Consider the following 22030-nt stretch of genomic DNA (forward strand, 5'->3'; position numbering starts at 1 on the left):
TTCTTTAACGTGCACTGACATCGCACAGCACACGGGCCTCTAGAATTTCGCCTTCATGGAAATTCGGCCGCCGCGGCCGGGATCGAACCCACGTCTTTCGGGTCAGCAGCTGAACGCCGTAACCACTGATCCACCGCGGCGGGGCGCATACGAGAAAGAAATTCGATTATAAATTATTTAGCCGTCGTGAATACCACGTGGTAATTCATGTGTAATAATGCCTTACGCATCATTACAAACAAGAAAACACGCACCCAAAAGTTAGGTGTCTATACTCCTTTAGCGGAAACTTAAGCCCCCCTCCTGTGGGTGACCCCCAACAGGGGGAGGATACCTCGAATAGGAACATAAGTAGGGTTAGGATGACTACACCGCATTTTTTTTTTTTAGAGCGAGAGTACTTACTCCTCGGGGTACAACTTCAGATTCCGATGTGCATGAGTACTGTGCGATGTCAGTGCACATTAAAGAACCCCAGGTGGTCGAAATTTCCGGAGCCCTTCACTACGGCGTCTCTCATAGCCTTAGTCGCTTTGGGGCGGTAAACCCCATAAACCAACCAACCAACCAACCAGACAATGACCTTCAATGCCTCACAAGCTCAAACCGAACTTGACTGCGTGGTGGTATGGCTCGAGCTATGATAGTACGACCACGTGATCATATGACCATGACCTTTGGGTATCTGGTCTTGATCTTTGACTTTGATTTGAGACAGTGGAGACCATGTTTAACAGAACTTTCGCTCGTATAACTAGGTTCGAGTCACGTGATCGTATGACTATGATCATAGGGCACCCGACCTTGACCTTTCACCTTGTGCTGGACATTTAATTTTAGACAATGGGCGCCGCATCAACAATGACCTTCAGTGCCTCACAAGATCAAACCCAACTTAACTGCGTGGCCATCATCATCAGCCTGACTACGCCCACTGCAGGGCAAGGGCCTCTTCCGTGTTTCTCCAATTAACCCTGTCTTTTGCCAGCTGCGGCCGCCGTATCCCCGCAAACTTCTTAATCTCGTCCGCCGACCTAACTTTCTTCCGCCCCTCCTACGCTTACCTTCTCTTGGAATCCATTTCGTTACGCTTTACTGTGTGATGGTATGGCCCAGGCTATGGTAGCACGACCACGTGATCATATCACTATGACCATTGGGTACCTGGCCTTGATCTTTGACCTAGACCTTCACATTGACGCATGATTTGATTTGAGGCAGTGGAGACTATGCTTAACAGAGGTTTCGCTCGTATAACTAGGTTCAAGCCGCATTGAACCCCAGCCAATTTTTTTTCTTCAGAACAAAGCCTGTAAAATACGACTTGTATGCCTAGAATATCGCTGTGCGTTATTTCGCGTGAATACGGTATATTTTCCTTCCGAAAATACGTTGTGAGCCTTAAAGCCAGCCGTTGTGGTCCTGTCCGATGTACTAAGGGTAGACTTTTTTTTTTATTTTTACCTCTGCGCCATACGGCCACATCTAATGGCAGTTATCGGGACCGGGGATCGAACCCTGTACCTTTCGTGCCCTGCTCCAAACGAAAGCGTTCCCTCGTGAGAGCGAATGTTAACGTCTGCACCAAACGCGATATGGGCGCTAGTAATCACTTTGGTGTAGCGCGTGAGAGAATCGTATTTATAGAGCAGGCGGGCCTCTTGTCTTAACTAGGTTACGCGAAGACCGCTGGCTCCACTTAGTGGTTGGAGAGAGAGTTTCCTTTTAAGCCGGTTTGTATGGTTGCTCTCTACGGAGATAAAAGCAGCCGGGTGCACACCATGCATGAGCGCAGACGCGCAGTCTTATTCTATATAAACGACGATAAGCGAACAAACAAAGAGCATATAAAAATCACTGCGGTACGTGGTTATTCCGTTTTCTCCGGCACATAACGCGCTCCGTTAACCATGCCTCTACAGCCCATCACCGAATCGTTTGTTGCTGTGAACAGAAGGCTCATACGCTTATGCTAAGAGAGCCGCCGCGGTGGCTCAGTGGTTACTGCGCTCGGCTGCTGACTCGAAAGACGCGGGTTCGATCCCGGTCGCGACGGCTGAATTTCGATGGAGGTGAAATTCTAGAGGCCCGTGTCTTGGCGGTGTCAGTGCACGTTAAAGAACACCAGGTGGTCGAAACTTCCGGAGCCCTTCACTACGGCGTCCCTCATAGCCTGAGTTGCTTCAGGACGCTAAACCCCAATAAACCAAACTAAACCAGCTTATGCTAAGTACGTATGGAGGTTTCGGGTTGCTGTGCCTGTGTTTCCTATTGCGTTAAGCACGCATAACTGAAGGACTGCTGGAAAATGCCGTGTAGCAACTTCAAACATAACGACCCATTTTCACACGGCCCTGTGCAGTACGAGGATTATTCCTCTTTACCGCGATAGCTTTAGACGCCCCGTTGAGCAGAAAATCCGGCGTTGGCGTGGTCGGCGTTGTGAGCGAAAAATAGGGTGGCGTGCACTCTAAACACGAATACGTCTATGTGGGAGTAAGTTGTCCTCTAGATTACACCCTTTCTGTTTCGAGTGTAGCCATTGCAGGAGCGGAAACAAAAACGGAAAATTGATTGGATTCAAAAAGGGAAACCCTGTATTTTGTATCTGCCCTTTGCACAAATGAACTTGCTGTTCCTTCTCTTCACTGGCAAGTCCTCGAACACTAAAAAGCCCCTTATGTATGAGCTTCGTTGTACTCTTTCAGTTCCTGGTATTTCCTGGAGGCATCCAGTTTGGCTGAGTGCTAGGCATTGTGTTTTATTGACCCTAATCGGTAATCGGCGCTGATCCTGGCGCCCTCGTTTCTTATCTCCCTCCGTCTGTGTTTCCTTATCACTGCACCCTGCCCCTTTCTTTTCTGGGGTCACCTTGACTTTGCGGGCGTGTCGTGATTCGTTGAGTATTAAGTACAGTCGAACCCGGATATATCGAACTTGAAGCGTATCGCGAAGTCGTTAGATTTGTCATTTATTGGGTTTGTAAAAAAAAATGCAGTAGATAAGCTTATCTGTAGCCTACAAGCAAGAATGGCGTTAGCAAGAGAACAGCAGTTCGCAATTGGTAGCGAGGCGCTGGAAGTTTTAATTGAATATATCTACTTAGGCCAGGTAGTGACCGCTGATCCGGATCATGAGAGGGAAATAACTATAAGGATAAATTTTTAATGGAAAGCATGTGGCAGGTTCTCTCAGATCATATAAATGGCAGTTTACCAATATCCCTCAAGAGAAAAAGCATGCAACAGCTGTATCTTTCCGGTACTCACCTATGGGGCAGAAACATGGAGGCTAACGAAGAGGGTTCAGCTTAAACTGCCTCTCAGGGGTTCCACTAATCATCTGTACGCATATGAATGGATTTAGGCGTTCTCTGAATTGTCGATCTACTGCCGTTCGGAACTCTCTATTACACCCCTCGCTTGCGCGTCCTTTACGTTCAGCATTTCTGTTTGGTTCCGTTTTGCTTTTCACTTCCCCTGCATCGATTGTGTAATCACGAGTGAGGGTCGAACCGGCGACCTCGCGGGTGCATCACGAATGTCTCCGCACTGGCTCTATAGCGCTCGTTAAGTGCGCAACGCCACCAGGGAGCGCTGCAGGCGCGCGCGATGTCGACCTCACGTCTCTCTGAAGCCCAGGCGTCCCCTTATTAAACTCGGAAAGAAGAAGACAAAATGCCAGCGAGCAGGCTGGCCAGATATTAAAACCGCTTCTTCGTCGTATACAGGATGCAGAAGGTCGGTGGAAATTCATTATAAAGGCCGCGTTGCCCGCGGCGCCGCTTAAAAGGCGGCTCGATACGGCAATCGTTGGGCGCGGGAGTCCCGGCAACAGCGACGGCTCTCTCTCTCTCCGGCGCTGCTCCGTTTGCCCTCTTCGCATTTGGGGCATTAGCATTGCAAAACGGTCAAGGTGGTACGATCGCTGTTGCCGCGCCGGCGTTGCGAAGCCGTTCGTTTCCCCTTTCCCCTCACTTCTCTCTCCCTCGCGGCAAGTGTGGAGCCGGTTGATTTGTCTCGATGGCCCGAGCGTGGTGCTGATGCCCTGGATTTCGGGCCAGTTTCTCCCCTCCTTGTCCGGTCCCAGCTGTCTGGCTCGGCCGCGCGGACCCAACTCGTTGCACGGGGCGTCGTGGGTTTCTGTTGGGCACGTGGCATATGCGTGATCAGGTTTTTTGTTTCTCTCCCCCCTCTCTCTGTCTCTCTGTTCCCTCATTTCTTTGTTTTTGTTTTTATCATTCAGTCTTCCTGAATTTCCTTCTGTTGTTCGTTATTCTTTACTTCCTCCTTTCGATCATTCCCCCCGTATGCAGGAGGCTCGAGGTTCGGTCCCCAGTGCTGTTTTGCGACGGCTTGTTACAAGCTCCACCGCGGTCTACCGCTCGGGTTTCTCTGGGTCGAAATGCTTGGTAGAGGAGTTACCCCGCCGCGGTGGCTCAGTGGTTACGGCGCTCGGTTGCTGGCCAGAAAGACGCGGGTTCGATCCCGGTCGCGGCGGCTGAATTTCTTTGGAGGAGAAATTCTAGAGGCCCGTGTGCTGTGCGATGTCAGTGCACGTTAAAGAACCCCAGGTGGTCGAAATTTCCGGAGCCCTCCACTACGGCGTCCCTCATAGCCTGAGTCGCTTTGGGACGTTAAACCCCAATAAACCTAAACCGATAGATAAGTGGGTCTTTGGCCCCCGCCTTGTGCAGACCGAACACGTTGACTGGTGTTCTTTGGCTGAGCTGCCTTTTTGGCGATTAAAAAAAGATATCTAAATCAATCGACCTTCACCTTGTTTCTGTCTGTTATTCTTTCTATTCTATTTTCGCTGTTTCGTTTTCCTTCGTTCCATCTATCGTTCTTCCCTTCTATCGTGTAGAGGGGTTTCTGTGAGCACTCATTGAGAGTGCGTTTTTGTAGCGATTTCACGCAGCGATTTGCGTGTATAGTTACATGCCTCCGTCTGGGGATGTAATGACGTTCAGCGCATGCGCCGTTCAGTTTCTCGTCCAGGGGCAAGTTTTATTACAAAGGATCGGAGCTTATTCGGCGAATGGCGGGAGAATGCAGCAGAGACGAAAGGGGGGGGGGGACTGGGGAGGACGTCTTCGCAGGTTCGTTAATTAAACGGCCTCGCTCTGATAAGCCGGCTGGTTATTATTTTTTTTTTTTATCGTAACGCTCGATTGCTCCTCAAGAGGCCGATTCATGTCGTCGCATTCAGCGCTGTACTTCTTCTCAGTGGCGCGCTAGGGCTTCGTCGGAATGCAACTGTACTGTGGATTGCGCGGTGTTCTCTCAACGTGTGGTTCGACCGTGATGAGATTCGCTCGCACTGCTAGAGTAAGTAAAGAAGAAAAAAAAAACTCGACTTTAATGCTCAGCCAGAGCACGCTCAAGCTGCTCCCTCAGTGCATTTTCTGCACGTTTTCCCGTAGCTTGACGTGATTCGTGTTTCGATTCGAGGAGTCATCCGGGAGCAGTGCGCGATGAGCAACTGGGTTGCCCATCGATGTCGGATTCCGGACTTGAATGGCATTCGCGTTTATATCAATGCGTCTCCTTTCAAAGTTCTTTGTAGCCTTCACTGGCGTCGAGGCATATGTAGCGTTCTGGCTCGTCCTATTGTTGCATGTAACAGCTGCTTTGCATTTACAGCTAGCCCGTCACGTTGCCTGTAATAATTTTCGCTAACAACGTTAGTGCAGCAACTATTGAATGCCTCGCTCCCAGCCGAACCTTCTAATGCGCAGTGCTGAGGGTACCTTCGAAGCGTCTCAAGTTGGTGGCAACATAGGCGCTCTTGTTACACGACTAATGAGAAGCATAGAGGTCTCGTACTTAGCCCTGGTTTATTTCTTGAAAGTGCTGCCGCCTGCAAAGATGCACCGAGGCGACCGAAGCTGGAAGGTAAGGGCCAAAGTTTGCGCTAAAAACGTTGAACTCAGAATCCTGTCAGAGCGCGTTAATTTAGACGGATTTGGGGCTAAGTCCGCTTGCGTGTTTCTACTCCCTTTCGGTATTCCCCGTACGGAGCTACATCGATGTTTTCCGGGTGGTCTGTAATCGATGGTGTCCAGCGTGGAGAACCCATATGGCCGTTGGCAGCGCGTGTTCGCCGCAGAACCCGGAACGCTAGCTCGCGCAAGCGCGCCGTAGTTGGTTTCGGTTTTCCCTCGCCGCTCTTCTTTTTGTGCTCCTTTCTGTCTTTTTCGTATATCGCTCTACGCGCAAACGCCGCTCTCCAGGAAGCGGTGCTGTTCGTTGTGTGTTTTTCTTTTTTTGTGTGTGTCGCTGGGGCCTTTCTGCTCTCGCTCTCTCTCGCTCGTCGCTTTTCTTCTCTCCTACATTTCGTCACGACGAGTCGGGAGTGACGTCACGCCTCGTCCGCTCGTCCGATTGGCCCGCGCGCCGCGCCTCCGACGTCGTCTGATGTTCGCTGGCGGGAGGCGTGTGGCGCGATCACGCGATCCGCACGGGTAGCCCGCTCTCGACAGCTGGTCGCCGCTCGCCGCCGTGGAGGCTAGCCAGCAAAGTCGAGCGCGGGCTTTTGTCTTGCGACAGCCTTGGCGGTGTGTGCGTGCGCGCGCGTTTGCGCTTGCTCGACGAGCACGTGAAGATCGCCTGGCTTGCTCTGTGTGTCGTCCAGCGGGCCGGCAACAGTGCTGCCCGAGCACTCGGCGTTGGCATGATACGGTGTCCGTTCGACCTCCGGTGATAACGGCGTTATCGGGGACCGTTTATCTTGTGTGTGTCTTTACTACGGGTTTCCCGAGTGCGGCTTTACAAGAGGTGCCGAGCCTCCCGCTAGCGCGTGTGTGAGTGGCTGCGCTGCCTGCCTAGTGTAGCGGTTTTTGTGCCGGATAAGTGTGACGCGCGTCAGTCGTGGAGCTCCCAAGAGCCGGGATTGGCGTGGTGTAGTTCTGTCAGTTTTTGGTAAGTTCGTTTGTGATCACTCTGTTGTTCATCACAGCCCGTTGCGGGCAGTGCAGTTTAATTTTTTATTGGGTTGCACACCACTTACCCAATCACTGCTAGTCATCGGGTTGTGTTGGGTCTCTGATCGTCTCACAAAATGCTAGCTGACACTGAGTGGAGTAACTCTGGTTTGAAATATTTATCCACTGACTTGGACAACGTTGGTAACGTTAAACACAATCCCTGTGAGGTTTTAAAAAGCAGCTAGGTCTAGCAGTAACTGGGACCAGTTGGGTATCAGTTAGACGTTTTCTCGTGGAAATTGACTCATTGCAACAACTTGCAAGGATCTTGTGAATGAGCCATAAGAAGAAAACGAAGGATTTCTATCATGAAATGGCCCTTCTTTCGTCACGCAAAGGTTTACTGATCATTTCTTTTTTTTTTTTTTTTTTGCGAGTGTAATTTCAGCTTCATGGAATTCACGACGCAACCGCGTTCTGTTTGTGTCTCTCAAGTGTTCTGCTTTCACTGGCTGAGTTTTGTATTCCTGTGGCTTTCACGTTTATTGCTTCCTGTGGATTGTTCGCAGCGATATGCTCGGCGACTGGAGCAGAGAATTGGCCATGAGCTGGCTTGGTTTTTTTTTTTTTTTTTTTTTCAGTTCTGCGAGATAACTTGGCGCTCTGTTGCTCAGCTTTGCAGGTTTCTTGTTCTTTTCTTTTCACACAGGCAGTTTAGTTAGATTTCCAAAAAGAAAAGTGTGTTAAATTTACAACACTCCTTCGAAGCGTTCGTGGCCTTCTGCAACAGGTTGCAGTATCTGGTACTCGGAATTCATTGTTCAGCTTAGAGCTGGTTCACATGCAAGCGATTGCGCGTCGCGGTGAAAAATTTCGAACCTTACCGCGGCGCCAGAAATCGGTAGCGTTTTCCCGTGCATGTGAAACGGGCTTCAGTCTAGCTGCGCCGCAGTTGATTCGTTACTAGAAGACACGGAAGATTCCTTACTTCAGTGACATTTAAAATTTTTGAAACTAAACAGCCATTTCTCAGTATTCAGTGACTTTTGCTGTTTTTTTATGTTTCATATGATACCGCCATATGAATCAGCATGCTAGCACCTTCAGAAGCGGTGGCCCTGTCACATGCAACAAAAGAAATGCCTCCGTCTTGTTATTTTATTCAGCTGTTGTTGCTATGCTGTTCAAGAGCTTTTTCAGCCCATATGCTAGCTGCTCTTGCTCTTTTCGCAACAGTGTTGGCCGCATTGTAAAGAATGATTCATAATTTGACATATGTATACCCGACGTGCTTTTAAAAAGCAAGAAGGGTATTATTTGTGCATTGATTTATAGGGAGAATTGGGTTCGTGGCACAAAGTTTACAGCTGCGGAGATTTGTCATTGAGCAAAATGGACTACTTCGTTTATGGTTTGCTTGCTGCTTTCTTATTCTGTATCCGTGGCTCTTATTATACAGGGTGTTTCACCTAAGACTTTCTGCAATTTTTAAAAATAAGCTATTTGAATTAGATGCGCGCTTGTTTTGCCATTGCATTGTCAGTGGTGTAGTACATCATAATGCAGCTAAGACGTGCTAACTAGCAAGCTTGTTAACCAGTATTTAATAGTTAACTTTTAAACTATTACCGTTGGGCTCCTTAATTATTGAGAGGCATGTAGCCCACCGTAAGTAATGTCCATATCCGTTTTTAGAATTTCGAGAACGCGTTTATCCTCGGCGCTGTGGCCCAACAAATTTTGGCTATTTCGACGAGTTAGGTTCACTGGAGAGGTTGCTTTGCCTGCAAGCTTCTCAAACCGCATGTATTTTGGCGCGATGTAGGCGAAATTTGTTGGGCCACAGCGCCGAGGATAATCGCGTTCTCGAAATTCTAAAAACGGATATGGACATTACTTACGGTGGGCTACATGCCTCTCAATAATTAAGGAGCCCAACGGTACTAGTTTAAAAGTTAACTATTAAATATTGGTTAACAAGCCTGCTAGTTAGCACGTCCTAGCTGCATTATGATGTACTACACCACTGTCAATGCTGTGCCAGAAAAAGCGCGCATCTAATTCAAATAGCTTATTTTTAAAAATTGCAGAAAGTCTTAGGTGAAACACCCTGTATATTAGTCACGGTGCAGTAAGGTATCAAGAAAGAAACTTGGGAAATACAGTATCAAAATAAAAGACTAAGTTTCAAAGTGAAAAAACAAATTACGTGACGTTAAAAGTTAAAACATCTGATGCGACACTTATGCGAAAGCAGCTGGGTTTACTCTGTACGATTACCTTGATGCTTTTACTGTAATGATTAAACGTCCCAAAGCGACTCAGGCTATGAGAGACGCCGTAGTGAAGGGCTCCGGTGGTCGAAATTTCCGGAGCCCTTCACTACGGCGTCTCTCATAGCCTGAGGCGCATTTGGACGTTGAACCCCGTAAACCAAACCAAACCGATTAAACGTTTTGCCCCATCCGAGGCTTCTCACACGCGACCGAAGACGTTATCCGGAGGAGGATAGATGGCGGGGGGGGGGGGGGGGGGGAGTGGTTGGTGCTGCTTGTAGAGGGTGGTGACCTAGAGCTCTCTGAGGCAGACATCGGATTTTAATGCGTGAGCATTAGAGCTTCCATGTTGGAAAAAAAAAAAATCCGTCCGTCTAAAGCCTCGGTTGGCAGGTGGCAAAGTGGGGAGGGGGAAATCCCCCTCGTCACTTTCAAGGGAGAGGGTAGATGAAGGGAGGGCGAGGGCAACTTGGGGAGGAGAGTGGATTGCATTGCTGATGCCACACGGTGACTGCTGGATTGGAGCGGGCATAAGGCGAGTCACTCGGTGCCTGACGAACTGGATCACGCCATCCGCTCGCGCGGTCTGCAGCGGCTGACTCCGTCCAGCGGGACTGCCGCATCAGTCGCATTGATCGTGTATAATTTTTTTCGCATTGATTGTGAGACAGGTACTGGTTACGCAGTTAAAATAAAACGGAAGTTGTGATTTAGTGCTTCAGCTTTCCTTCTTTCTGTACCCCAGCTCTAGCAAACCCATATTGAGTAAGCATAGTGGCTTGCAAATAGCATGCATTTGTCTTTTTTTTTTTCATTGGCACGATTTGTCAGTGCTGGCTAATGAGCTCTCTTCTTTCGTCTTTTTTTTACCTCATAAATTGTTGTTGATACGTCCGTGTACGTTCATGAGATTTTAAAGACAGCCTTATTTCTTCCCATTATGCCCCTCTGCGGTGAGGTGGGGATCTCTAAATACGTGGGCTCCCTGCCATCAGGCTTGATTGTATTGAGCTGTTTGAAAAACGCAATTTGCTGCAATTGTACTGCAAAATGAGGGTCTGGTACTGCCAGTGCAAATATATAGCTTCTGCTTCAACTGCGAGAAGGGCTTGTCAAGTTTAAAGCTTTCCCTCTTCATCGTTCCCTTTTCGTTCCACCCCCTCTCTCTTTTTTTTTTTAAAGCTTGGCATCCTACCGTTCAATCAGGGCTTAAAACACATCTTTGTCCTAGATACATAAAAGTCTGATGTTATTCCAGCGTTGCGATAAACTTTCTCTATCGCTTTCACATTATTACTTGTTTATGAAAAACGTTTATGGCCCCGCGGCGACCGTAGCCGAAGGGGAAGCGTTGCCGAGCGGCGGCGCTGTTGGCGCCGCCGCTCGCTGCCGCTGAGGTTGTACCAGGCGAAGGGGCATACCCCCTCGCCCTGCGCACCTTCGGTACCGGTCTAGCGCCACGAATAATCAAAATTATTCCAGAATTCCCACCACCACGGCACCTTTTTTTTTCTCTTTCTTCCTTCACTGCCACTCTCTTCCCTTCCCTCACGACGCGGTTGAGGTGTCCACCGAGAAGTAGCGCTCCGGTTCCGGCCGCTGCTGCAGTGGCCTACAACCATTTGTAAAGACTACGTATTCTTTAATCATTATTGCTATTATTATATAAATCAATATATCTTTATCTTGTACTTTGACTGCTGGCTTTCTATGTTGCATGGTTTCATTACCATTTATCTAATACCACATCTGTGTCGTGCTGCGCTGATCATGCCGCACACATCACTCTACATTCCCGTATCATTTTACCCCAGCCTTTTCGCGACATTCGTTCTTTGGTTGTCTGTCTCTAAAGTGGCCCGTGCCCGTGTGTGTCTTCTTCTGTGTGCAGGTGAGGGACGCGCTATCACCAGCGCCCTCGCCACCGCACACCCCCAGCAGAATGAACTACATTGGCCGAATCATCACCAACGTGCGAGAGTTCTGCAACGAGATCAACTCTGCTACACTGACAGGTGCCATCGATGTGGTGGTCATCGAGCAGCCCGATGGGTCCTTCTCCACTTCCCCCTTCCACGTCCGATTTGGCAAGATTGGCGTTCTTCGCAGCAGGGAGAAAATTGTGAGTGGTGGTGCTAGAATTTGTGCTATATATATATAGTGCATGTTGGGATTTAGCTCCTGTCAATAGGTGTCTGTCACTTTGGTGGGCAAACAGCATCACTGTCATCGATTACGCTGTCAAAAAAAAAAAGGAAACATTAACTCTTGAGAACAGCAAAAAGGCAAGTTTTGTTATTGGATCTTTCATTTCTACATGATGTCCTATATTTTACTGTGCTAGCAACAACATATAATATTTTGTGCAAGCTTGGCCACCTAGGTCTCTTGCCAATCTTGTGGGGTTCGATCCCCACCAGCGGCTTTCCAGTGGGTACAAGCACTCCCCGGGCCTGGTGGTTGGATTTTCAGGGGTGAGATGTTTAGGATAAGGATCTTTGGCCTACTCCCCTTCAATGGGTCATCGACCCTTCATAGTTTGAAATCTGCTAGGTGAGGCCGCTTGCGAGGCAGATGTAAGGCAGTGGACTCTCTTATCCTTGCACCCCCCTTGGACTTGAGCAGTAATTTTCTGAGGCTCAGAATCATTACAAATATTCTGACCGAGACTGTCTTGGGTGCATTCAGACTTAACTAAAATTCATTAACTGTTACTCATTTGGACTGGCTGGAGCTCACACGGACTTGCTCAGACCCTCACACTCGCACACATTCAGTTTGACTGTACTTGAGTGGACTGATAAGCAACGCTTCCAACCCCAGTGTACATATCTTGAGGCACTCTCCCAACAAAGGCCTCTAATTGATTGTGTTGTAATACAGAGTATATTGAATGCCTAGCTGTGTGGCTGCAGGCAAGGGAATTAATCATTAGAGAGTCCTTTCCAATTGGGGGAGGGACATTTAGTGCAACAGGTCTTTGAAGCTGCTGAAACATAGTATTTGACCTCGATTTTTTTGTGTGTGTTGCGTTATTCACCGATAACATGCTATTTTGCAATAAAACAGGCTTGCTTAAAGGGACCCTGAGGACGAACTGAAGTTTGTCTGTGTTGATAGATTATCACGTTCTAATGACAAAGGGGCTGCTTTCTCTGAAATCGGAGATTTTTTAGCTAGAAAGAAGTTGGGCTGAGGCTTAGCTAAAGTGTTAAGCCTGGATATCTAGAAGCGAAAAGCTTTGTGGCGATGCTCGTGGTTTAGCTTAAGGTTTCATACATAGGGTTACAATTTGGGTATAGCTTTCTAGCTTTTCCAAAACGTGTTGTCTTACGTATACAAAGCTTGTACAATCGTTATACAAGGCTATTAAATTCTCTTTATTTCTTCTTCTTCAATGGACACAATGTCTTGCACTTTCTGTACAGCCATAAAAATAGCCCGGTGATCAGAGTAGTAGCTTAGCAAACAGCTGGCGCGCGACGTAGCGCGCGGCCTCTTCTACGGCCGCCGCCGCCGCTCACGCGTTCTCGCAACGCCTTGCGAAATGACCTTCTCCTCTTGGGACGGCGGCGGCGACCGCGCGGCAGCGGCGAAGGGTAAAACGGTGGCGAGGAGGAAAAGTGGCGACGGAGCGCGCGCCACGGAGGCGCCGAGGTGTGGCTCACGCGAAGCGCGGTGTTGACGAGCCTAGTGAAGCTTTTCGCTTCAAAAGCAAGAACAAAAAAAAAACTGGATACAAATATCGCCACAACTGGCCATTTCCACAGGCAAACCGTGGTGCGTCAAAGTTCCTTTTTTGTCACAGATCTCTGAGGCCAGGCTACATCGCCATTTACTTCGAAATGGCGTTCACGGAGGCCTTTTTTGGTGCTAAGGTTCTTTATTGGGCTAGTTGGTTACTGGATCCAGACATGGCACTAGCACAAAAAACCCCAGATGGAATAATAGCAATAGGAGACATGCTAGCATGTATCCTGTTAGCATGTATAGTTACTTTGTCTGGATCCTTTTGTTCTGATGTCACATGTTTGAAATGACAAAAAATGTTTTAAGATCTTGTTTTCTCGGCAGTAAATACGTCTTTTGCTGCCGGACAAACATCAGCACACCCAGAAAGATTCATAGGCCAATTTTTGCTAAGAACAAAATTTGGTTGGCATTGTTCTCATTGCCCCTGTAGTGAAGTTTTCTTTTGTGCAAAGTGTTTGTCATTCATTGCACAAAACATTCGCTGAGGACAAAAAAAAAAATGTGTTTTACTGCAGCATCAAAGAGTTGTTGCATCAAGCCTTGGACCATGATGCGCATCTTTCTTTCTTATAAGGTCCAAAGTTTTGCATGGTTGTTGTCACTTAAGCGTCTCATTTTGCTGACATTTGTGTTAACAAAGGTTGCAAGCAATGCTGTTCTGCTGGTGTGCTATATTAGAGTATTGTGTGAGTCTCCTCAGTAGTCATCCTTCCTTGCAGGTCGACATTGAGATTAATGGGAAGCCTGTAGATATTCACATGAAGCTTGGGGAGTCTGGTGAAGCATTCTTCGTTGAAGAAGTCACCGAAGATTCGGTGAGTCTGCTGTCAGTCTTTCTGGTAGTTATGCTAGTTTGGAGTATATGGCTTTATTTGCTTTCCTTTGCCTAATTTATAACACACTCTTTGTTTCTCTTTTTACGAATCAGTACAGTTTTATGTTTAAATTCAGCAGGCGCTCTTCCTTTTAACCGTCTTTCTTCCTCGTGTTAGTCAACATTATTCTTACTGCAGTCAGTGAGTAAAGTGGCCCCAATAAATGCGTAGTAATGTATTGGTTATTAAAATTTTGCTTTTCAGTACTATCACTCATATTGGCACCAGTTAAAATAAGAACTCACTGTGACCTAATTCTTTAGTGCAGTCATAGTAGGTTTCATTAGGACTTCAAAGTTTAGGGACTGCTTCAATTTCATCTTCGCATGGAATGTTTTTATTTTAATGGCGGAAGAACCTATTCACTGCCTCTCATTGCTTGTGGAGAACCTTCTGTTTATAAAAAATTCTTGAATTCGCGCAATGTTTGTGGCTACTTTTATGTTATGGCTGATGCGGTAGTAGGCATCGCATCATTTTATAATTTAATATTGCTGCAAAATACATCATCGCGTGAGTACGTATGATTAGAAGCAATGCATGAGAGAACTTGATGAGCATAAAAGAAAACTTTCTCCAAACAGGACCATGTGCCAACTCATCTAGCCACATCTCCATTGCCCGACTGCCACGACATCGGTGAGGAGTTGAACAAGCTGAAGGCGGCGCTAAGTCAGCGGTTGGATGAGAGCAACCGTCCCGAGTGCCAGCCCCACGTGGACTTTGTGGCGACGGACACTGGCGACGAACTGCCCACCATCACCGGCACGACGCCAGCGACGCCCATCCCCTCCGCCTCCACGGCAGAGCCGCGCCGGCCTTCCACGGCGCGAGTACACAAGCCGTCTCCCATTCTGCCGTCGCGACAGCGACCCCAAGAGTCCATCGGTGTCCAGACGGAGGCGGCCATTACGGGTTGTGAAGAAGACGAAGAGGACAGGCTGCTGGCGGACGAACAAACCGAGCAGCCGGATGAATCAAAATATGTCGTGTCGAACAACCAGCATCCCCCTCAACAGCAGCAGCAGCAGGGCAAGAGGCGGCGAAAGAAGAAGCACCCCGTGCGGCGGAGGTCGCGCATCAACGAGGACCCCCACAGTCGCATGTCCACGCCGGCGCACGACGACCAGGACATCTTCCAGATGGACAGCGACTTCGAAGACGAGCGCAGCGCGAGCACAGCCATCGGCGTCACTGCGCCGTCGTCTTCCTCCCCGTCGCCGCAGATGACGCCGTCGACCTCCACGGCAGCGGCGGCCATGTTTATGAGTCGCTCGGTCACCATGCCGGCGGACCTCAGCGCCGCACGCGAGGAGTGGCAACGCACCATGACGCCCAAGAGGCTGTCTGTCACGTTCCCAGCTGGCGGGGCGTTCCATCCGTACAGCGACGGGGACTTGACACCGCCTCGCAGGTGAGCAGTGCTGGTTGACGTGTGTTGAGAACTCCACGCTGAGAACTCCTCGATATTAGGAACTTTCCACCCCCATTGAATAGTGTATTCTTGAACTACGTGTAACGAAGGTGGTGCGGCGGTCGACCTATATCTAACGTGCTCACTGCGCCGAATATTCATTTATCTACAGCGCTAGGTTACTTGGAGTTCAGCTAAGTACATGAAAATGTGACGATAAAACGCCCATGCCCACGGCAGCAGCGTCTGCGATCGCAGTAAGCGAACGCATGCAGTCATCACAACGCGTCGTGCTCCAGCGCTGTGCCTCTCCTTGGTAGACGCAGCAGCTCTTCGTAACTTTCGCCTTTGTAGAATCGCACAATGTGGTAGTGCAACAGTTAATGCTCGGAAGCAGCGAAAACCAAAAGGATGTAGAAGCGACGAGCAGTGCGCGCCCATCGCTCGGTTGTTCACGTGATTCCGGCGGCGGCTGCTGACGCTCGCCGGAAGCGGGGACGGTGGAGGGCGCCGCGGCGACGTAGGCGAGTACAGAGTCCGCTTCCCGTTTTACTGGCAACGGAGCAAGCTATGTAACCGAAACGCCTTCTTCGTACGAAACGGGAAGTCTAACCTCGTTATAACGAAGTTGAAGGGGCCCGGCAGTTCTTTCGTTGTAGCCGTAGCTTCGTTATAGCCCGTGCTGACCGAGCTTCCAAGGGTAATCGTCATTTCTACGTTACATCCGTTACTTTGTTATAACGAGGTTCAACTTTAGTCCCGACCTGTAGCTATTAGTTTTCTCTTCAGATATTGCATATTGTCAGTAGCGGTTATTTAGGGTATAATTGTTACGCAATGGCCAGATTTCAACATTAAAATTCAAGGTAAAAAGTTTTTATTCCAACAAATTTGCTAGGAATGTCCAATTACACGAAGCCTCCACAGATGGCGCCAGTTGCGTCAGCGATGGAATGGAGCTGCCGCGGAAGAGGAATGCCCCACGCGAACATGCGCACCGTCGTGCGGCCGAGACGTACGTGGATCGCGAAATTTAATAGTTCGATAAATCGACGATTGGATACAAAACATGGCAACAGATAAGCCTATCTGCGGCCCAGAAGCGTGAATGCGGTTCGTGCACGCTAGCGGCGCGCTTTCCGCAGCGACGTGCTACCAGCCGGCATACTGGCGTCACACCGCTCGCAGAGTGTCGCTAGGCCTAGCTCACTCGCATCGAAGCCGCAGCGGACGGCGCTTTGAGAGAAGCCACTGCCGATCACAGTGGGCCTAATCCTGCTGCCGGGAACGCAATATTATCTCAATTAAAATTAGGGTACAGTTGATCTCTGCGTTGTATTCAGCAGAGAAGGCCACGCGAGAACCGGCCCGCATGCCTTCGGTCAGCTAGGCTGGCTTCCCCGCACGACAACCGATGCACCGAACGCTGGCTTTCCCACATGACAGCAGTGCCGCGTGGAAAATAGGCACGCCAGACCGAGTGCCGCTCTGAAGCACACCCCACATTCACCTCGTCACACGCTTTTATAACGCTATCTAAGCCAGCAGGTTCCCAAGGCGGCACAGCCGATCCGGCTCTGCGCGCGAAGAGAGATCGTGGGAGCGCCCTTAGGAGAAGCGCCACTTCCAGGGGTGCGGCACGCATTTCGATATGCCAAATGTTTGCTGAACGGGAGTTCTGTAAGCACGGACAAAACTGCTATACTTTTTCATGGGATCCAAGAGCTAGTTCAATATAAACAATAATTCGATATATCCGGGATTAAACTTATTCAACAGAGCCAGTGAGTCTTGCTGCAACTGAATGCTTGCACTGGAGGTCAGGTCATATTTCCTGATCTTGTTGAGGTCTAAAGACAAATTAAGGGGGATTAAATGGTAACCAGAAGAAAAAAAAGTGGTGCTAATCATTTGATGGCATACTATATTCCAGCCCTCACCACAGCAGGCCATCCAGTCCGAAGTCGGACACAGAGTACGAGAACCAGATGATGGATGCCAACAGCCAAACAGAGGAGAACACCATCAGCTGGACGTGGGGCGAGCTCCCACACATCCCGAATGCCTCGCGCTTCTCCCAGGAAGAAATCAGTGCGGCGACGTCGGCCATGAATGGCACCGTCCGCAGGCTCTCCAGGGACACCCAGGACTCGAAGCTCTTGGGGCCACTGTCTTCGGATGAGGAGGATGCCGCAGAGAAGCTGGGTGAGTGGAAGTTTTCCAGCAGTGGTGGCGTTCTGTTCTTTGCCCTGAAGTATGACAAGAAGTTTGGAAGTGTTTTTACAGCGAAAGCTGTTAAAGGCACATTTTCCGGTTCTTTGACGTTGGCGGCGTAGGTGTAACATAAAGGACAAATGAGGGAAAGGGAGTCGTGCTGTTCACCGTGCATCGAATTTGTGGTATCCTCTGTGTGCAGTGGCATGAACTAATGCTTGTGCTCTTCGCGCGTCTCTACATAGAAAGCACGCCATTATGTGCCGCAGTAAACTGTGCTTTCAGCATCGCAGATAGCTGTCTCTGAATCTCGTGTTATACCCCAGTAAAAAAAAACCATTAGAACCAGTTGGACATTCCCATTGGTTCCAATTGGATTTCCCATTGGAACCAGTTGTGTTTTTAGCCCCCGGCCAATTGGACCCAACTGGACTAGCCAATTGAACCCATTAGGCCAGGCAGTTATTTCACCCAGAAAATATTCACAAAATATGTTATGTTCATTGAGAGGGGTAGCTAAATGTTTGTGAATAATATGCTCTAGAACCTTGGATAAATATTTCTACTACTTAACATATTATAATGTGCAAAAGGAAAACTGATTTATGAGGACTGCAGGGAGATGCTGTGCCTAGTTCCAATCAACATTTTCTACGGAATTGAAATTAACATGTTTTTATGGAAATCAAAGCCAACAGGCACACATATATCACACACAAGCAACACTGCAGGCAGTAGTAGCATATATTAGCTCAATATGTACATCCAGAGAACATACTTCAGCTCCAACTTATGTACCCCATTTGTGAGGCTCTCATGCTGAGGCCAGTGGCGCTTGCGCACTGAGCGCAGTTATTTAATTTAATTTCTGCTGCAGTGGTGGTGCAGATGATGAGTATAATTTAGTAGGTTAAGCTGCTGATAGCTCTTATTATAGGAACCATATTGGTTCTACCTTCTTTGTCAAAAATGCAAACATTTATTGGAAAAATTGGGTGCAGTTGGGCAGTCCAGTTGGATGCAATGGGTAAGACCAATTAGGTCCACCAATTGGAAACCCAACTGGTTCAATTGGATAGTCGATTTGGACCATCCATTTGGAACACCATTCTAGTTGGAACCAGTTGGAAACTCAGCTAGTCCAATTGGAACCATTTGGAAATTCAGTTGGTTCCAATGGCTTTTTTTGACTGGGATGCAGGTGTAGCAACCGGCAGTCAGTTTTTCTTTGCCCCCTTCCCGTTCTGTTTCTCATGTTCTTGTGAACGCACTTTTTACGCAGGTGGAGAAGGTGGTAAGCACTCGGTGTTGGGTGGTGTGCTCAGCTTCATGAAGCCGACGAAGAAGCAGAAGGAAGATGCAGCAGCAGCCAAGGATGGCATTTTTCTAGATGACCTTGACCCTAGGGAGCTAGACCCAGAAGTTGCGGCCCTCTACTTTCCAAAGTTTAGGTAAAGAAATTCTCACTGATCCCCTTGTTCTCAAATTGATCTACACATTTAATCATTTTCTTCCACACGTGCCGTCTATTTTATGAAGTTTAGGCAAATGTATCTTGCAGATCCTTTGGTTCACATCATATTGCACACATTGTTCCACTTATTTTTCCGCACATTTCTCTACACATAGTCTCACAGATTATTCCATGCATTGTTCCACATATTGCTCCACACACTGTTTTTCACATTGCTCTAGACGTATTGTTCTATGCATTGTTCCACACATTTTTTGCCTCATGGGAGAACATCTCCCATGTGTGTGTTTGTTGCACAATGTAGGTGTTTTCAATAACGCTAGAATTTCTGTGCTGCTCATTAAGTTTAAATGCTCTGTGGCGTATTTCTCATCATGCTTAAATGACTAAAATTCCTGAAGCACGTAATGAATTGCCGAGAGCTGTCATTACCTCTATTCTTGCACTGTACTTGGAGGAGTGCTGTTAACCTTCTACTTTAGTGGCAAAACTTCATAACAATAGCGCAAAAGTTGTTCTCCCAAAAGTACCTAACGTCTGTCAGGCAATTGAGCATGGTCTGACTTGTTTTTTGATAGGGGTCTGTCATTGTGCTGCTATTTCAAATCGTTTTGTGTTAATGAATGGCTTCCATGAAATGAGAGGTGCCCAACTGTTTGCCTTGCCCAGGTCGGCGCACTCGCCGAGAGGCAAAGACGACGATGCCGAGTCTGGCAACGGTCCGTCGTTGTCCCAGTCTCCCAACAGCGACCCCGGCGCTGGCCACATAGCGACACTGCACGGCCTGGATAGTGACACGGAAGAGCGGCACACTGTCTTCGACTTCTGCAGGTGCGAGAGAATCCACTCGTTAGCGATAGTTTCCCGTTCTGTGCTTGCTTCTTTCCACTGGCTTGAGTACTCATGTCGTACTAAATGGCCAGTATACTACTCATCATCATCATCATCATCAGCCTGACTACGCCCACTGCAGGGCAAAGGCCTCTCCCATGTCTGTCCAATTAACCCCGTCCTTCGCCAGTTGTGGCCACCGTATCCTCGCAAACTTCCTAATCTCATCTGCCCACCTAACTTTCTGCCGCACCCTGCTACGCTTGCCTTCTCTTGGAATCCACTCTTTTACCCTTAAGGACCAGTGGCTATCTTACCTTCGCATTACATGCCCTGCCCAAGCCCACTTCTTCCTCTTGATTTCAACTAGGATGTCATTAACCCGCATCCTTATGTGTAGTATGATTGCATACTACACACAAGTATGCAATCATGGTGAGCGGAAAGATTAATGTGAATGGACAATACGGCTCCTAGTGAATAATCCACGGTTTTCCTTTTGTATTTGAGTGAGCTGCTTACAGTTGCTGTGGGGCTTTATAGATTGTCCTTTTCCATGTTTGTTGATATTTACTGTTTCATGTAGGGCATCACATGTGTTCCAGAAAACTGTGTTGAACACATAGGCAATTAATTAATTAATCAATGAACACTAGGCAAAATGTTATGCCATATTGTGTCAGTGTAAGAAAAGGTTGCTTTCATTTGATGTAAATAATAATTGTAATTGGTTATTACGAAAGCAAAGACTCATTAAATTTCTGACCCAGGGTTGACGGCCAAACTGTGCTACGATGGAATAGGTGCAGGATGTGGGGTAAACAGAAGGCAGCGAGAGAAAGCCGCTGTAGTGGACATAGGAGTGGAGCAGGGGAGGCAGCTGGAAGGCAGTACCCTGAATGCACAGAGAACTTGTATCAGAAATTTCTGTTGTGGATGGATTTGCCTGGCTAGAAATCTGTGCTTGGAAGGCCTGTGTTCCTCGTGTTGCTGTCTTGAAGCTGTGGCCCTAGCTTTTTGAGCGAAGCCATCAAAATTAGCTTCCCTGTCGCCAACCTGTGTCTTCTTTCCTTTTTTTTGTTGGTGGAACAGGAACAAGTATTCGGACCTTGCCATGTCCCTGTGTGGGGGTCTGCAAGACTGCGAAAAGTCCATGATGGAGGAGAAGTTTGCCCACTTCCTGGTCACGTACGACAACTTCTGCGAGAACCCCGAAGTGCTTAACAACCCGGACCTTGTCATCCGGATGGGCGGAAAGTGAGTACAGTGTGTTGCCCCTTTTTTGAACTGTTTGTGAACAATGTGGACGCCAGAAGGTAGCTGAACCTAACCATAGCTACAAAAGTAAAACTTTATAACTGTCTTCTTAAACAGGCTTGAATGTTTTGAATTGAGTGAAGTGTGGGCTCATGATTATTGACCAGATATTGCTGTCTTGCCTATAGAACACCATAGACAGTGTTCATTGGGGTCATTAACCTGCATTCTGCACATTGTGCAGAATGTATTACGTTTGCTGTGGCAAGTTGTTGAGAGGTCCTTTAAGGATGATAGCTTATTGTATTCACTGTGGAGACGCCTGTATTCTAATTACATTGCATTGCAGTTGCAACAAGTGGGGTCTTTGTTTTGAAGAATGACTTGCCAGTTGTTGCCAGATGTTGGGAATAGCAGATTGTTCTCTGCTAAGCGGAGGTAGAAAAATATAGGCCGTTCAAAAGCTGTTAGCACAGCTGACGTAATGTATTTTGGAGCTGCATTTCGCAACAGACTTGATTGGAGAGCTCTGCCAGACAACTGGCTGATATCAGTCACTGTGTCTGTGAGCACAGCTGACTGCTGGCTCAGAGTCTGTTCGTAAAGCAAGTGTCAGTTTCCAGCTCATTATCTTATCATTACTGGGTGCTAGCCTTAAGTTGTCATCCTGTCACCCTGCTGATGTGCTTAACTGTAGCCTGTAACTAACACCTTGCAGGTATTACAACTGGAGTGCCATTGCCCCTCACCTGCTATCCCTCGCCATGTTCCAGAGGCCCTTGCCAGAGGTGAGGCAGTTCACAAGTGCGAATCCCATGAGCTTTCATAAATGTGTCTCTCGGGTGTATGCATTGTACAGAACTGTGTACTAGTATATGTTCAGGAGTATGTAGGAGGGCGTACTGGAGTGTGTAGTTCTTATACACATAGTGTGCATTGGCTCTAAATGGCAAACATTTAGCACCCCTTTAGGGGACTCAGAAGAGGCAGCTGATTTTTCATGATACG

The 22030-nt window shown here is 48.1% G+C and overlaps 1 protein-coding gene across 3 annotated transcripts in view; it reads left to right on the plus strand.

Annotated features, from left to right (window-relative positions):
• Positions 1-22030, plus strand: part of Lpin (phosphatidate phosphatase LPIN) — a 78152-nt gene that overhangs the window by 44077 nt on the left and 12045 nt on the right. For 2 of the 3 annotated variants that reach the window (XM_089556816.1, XM_089556815.1), the window contains exons 2-9: positions 11096-11326; positions 13677-13772; positions 14417-15246; positions 17180-17451; positions 18743-18911; positions 19604-19765; positions 20858-21022; positions 21741-21810. In XM_089556816.1, coding sequence (XP_089412942.1) covers positions 11147-11326; positions 13677-13772; positions 14417-15246; positions 17180-17451; positions 18743-18911; positions 19604-19765; positions 20858-21022; positions 21741-21810 — 1944 coding nt within the window. In that variant the 5' untranslated portion in view covers positions 11096-11146. Of the gene's footprint in view, positions 1-6366; positions 6924-11095; positions 11327-13676; positions 13773-14416; positions 15247-17179; positions 17452-18742; positions 18912-19603; positions 19766-20857; positions 21023-21740; positions 21811-22030 lie in introns of those variants that run through there. The other variant, XM_089556817.1, reaches the window with a different exon arrangement.

This window comes from Amblyomma mixtum, chromosome 8 (genome assembly GCF_055824585.1).
Source record: "Amblyomma mixtum isolate Tamu chromosome 8, ASM5582458v1, whole genome shotgun sequence".
NCBI lineage: Eukaryota > Metazoa > Arthropoda > Arachnida > Ixodida > Ixodidae > Amblyomma > Amblyomma mixtum.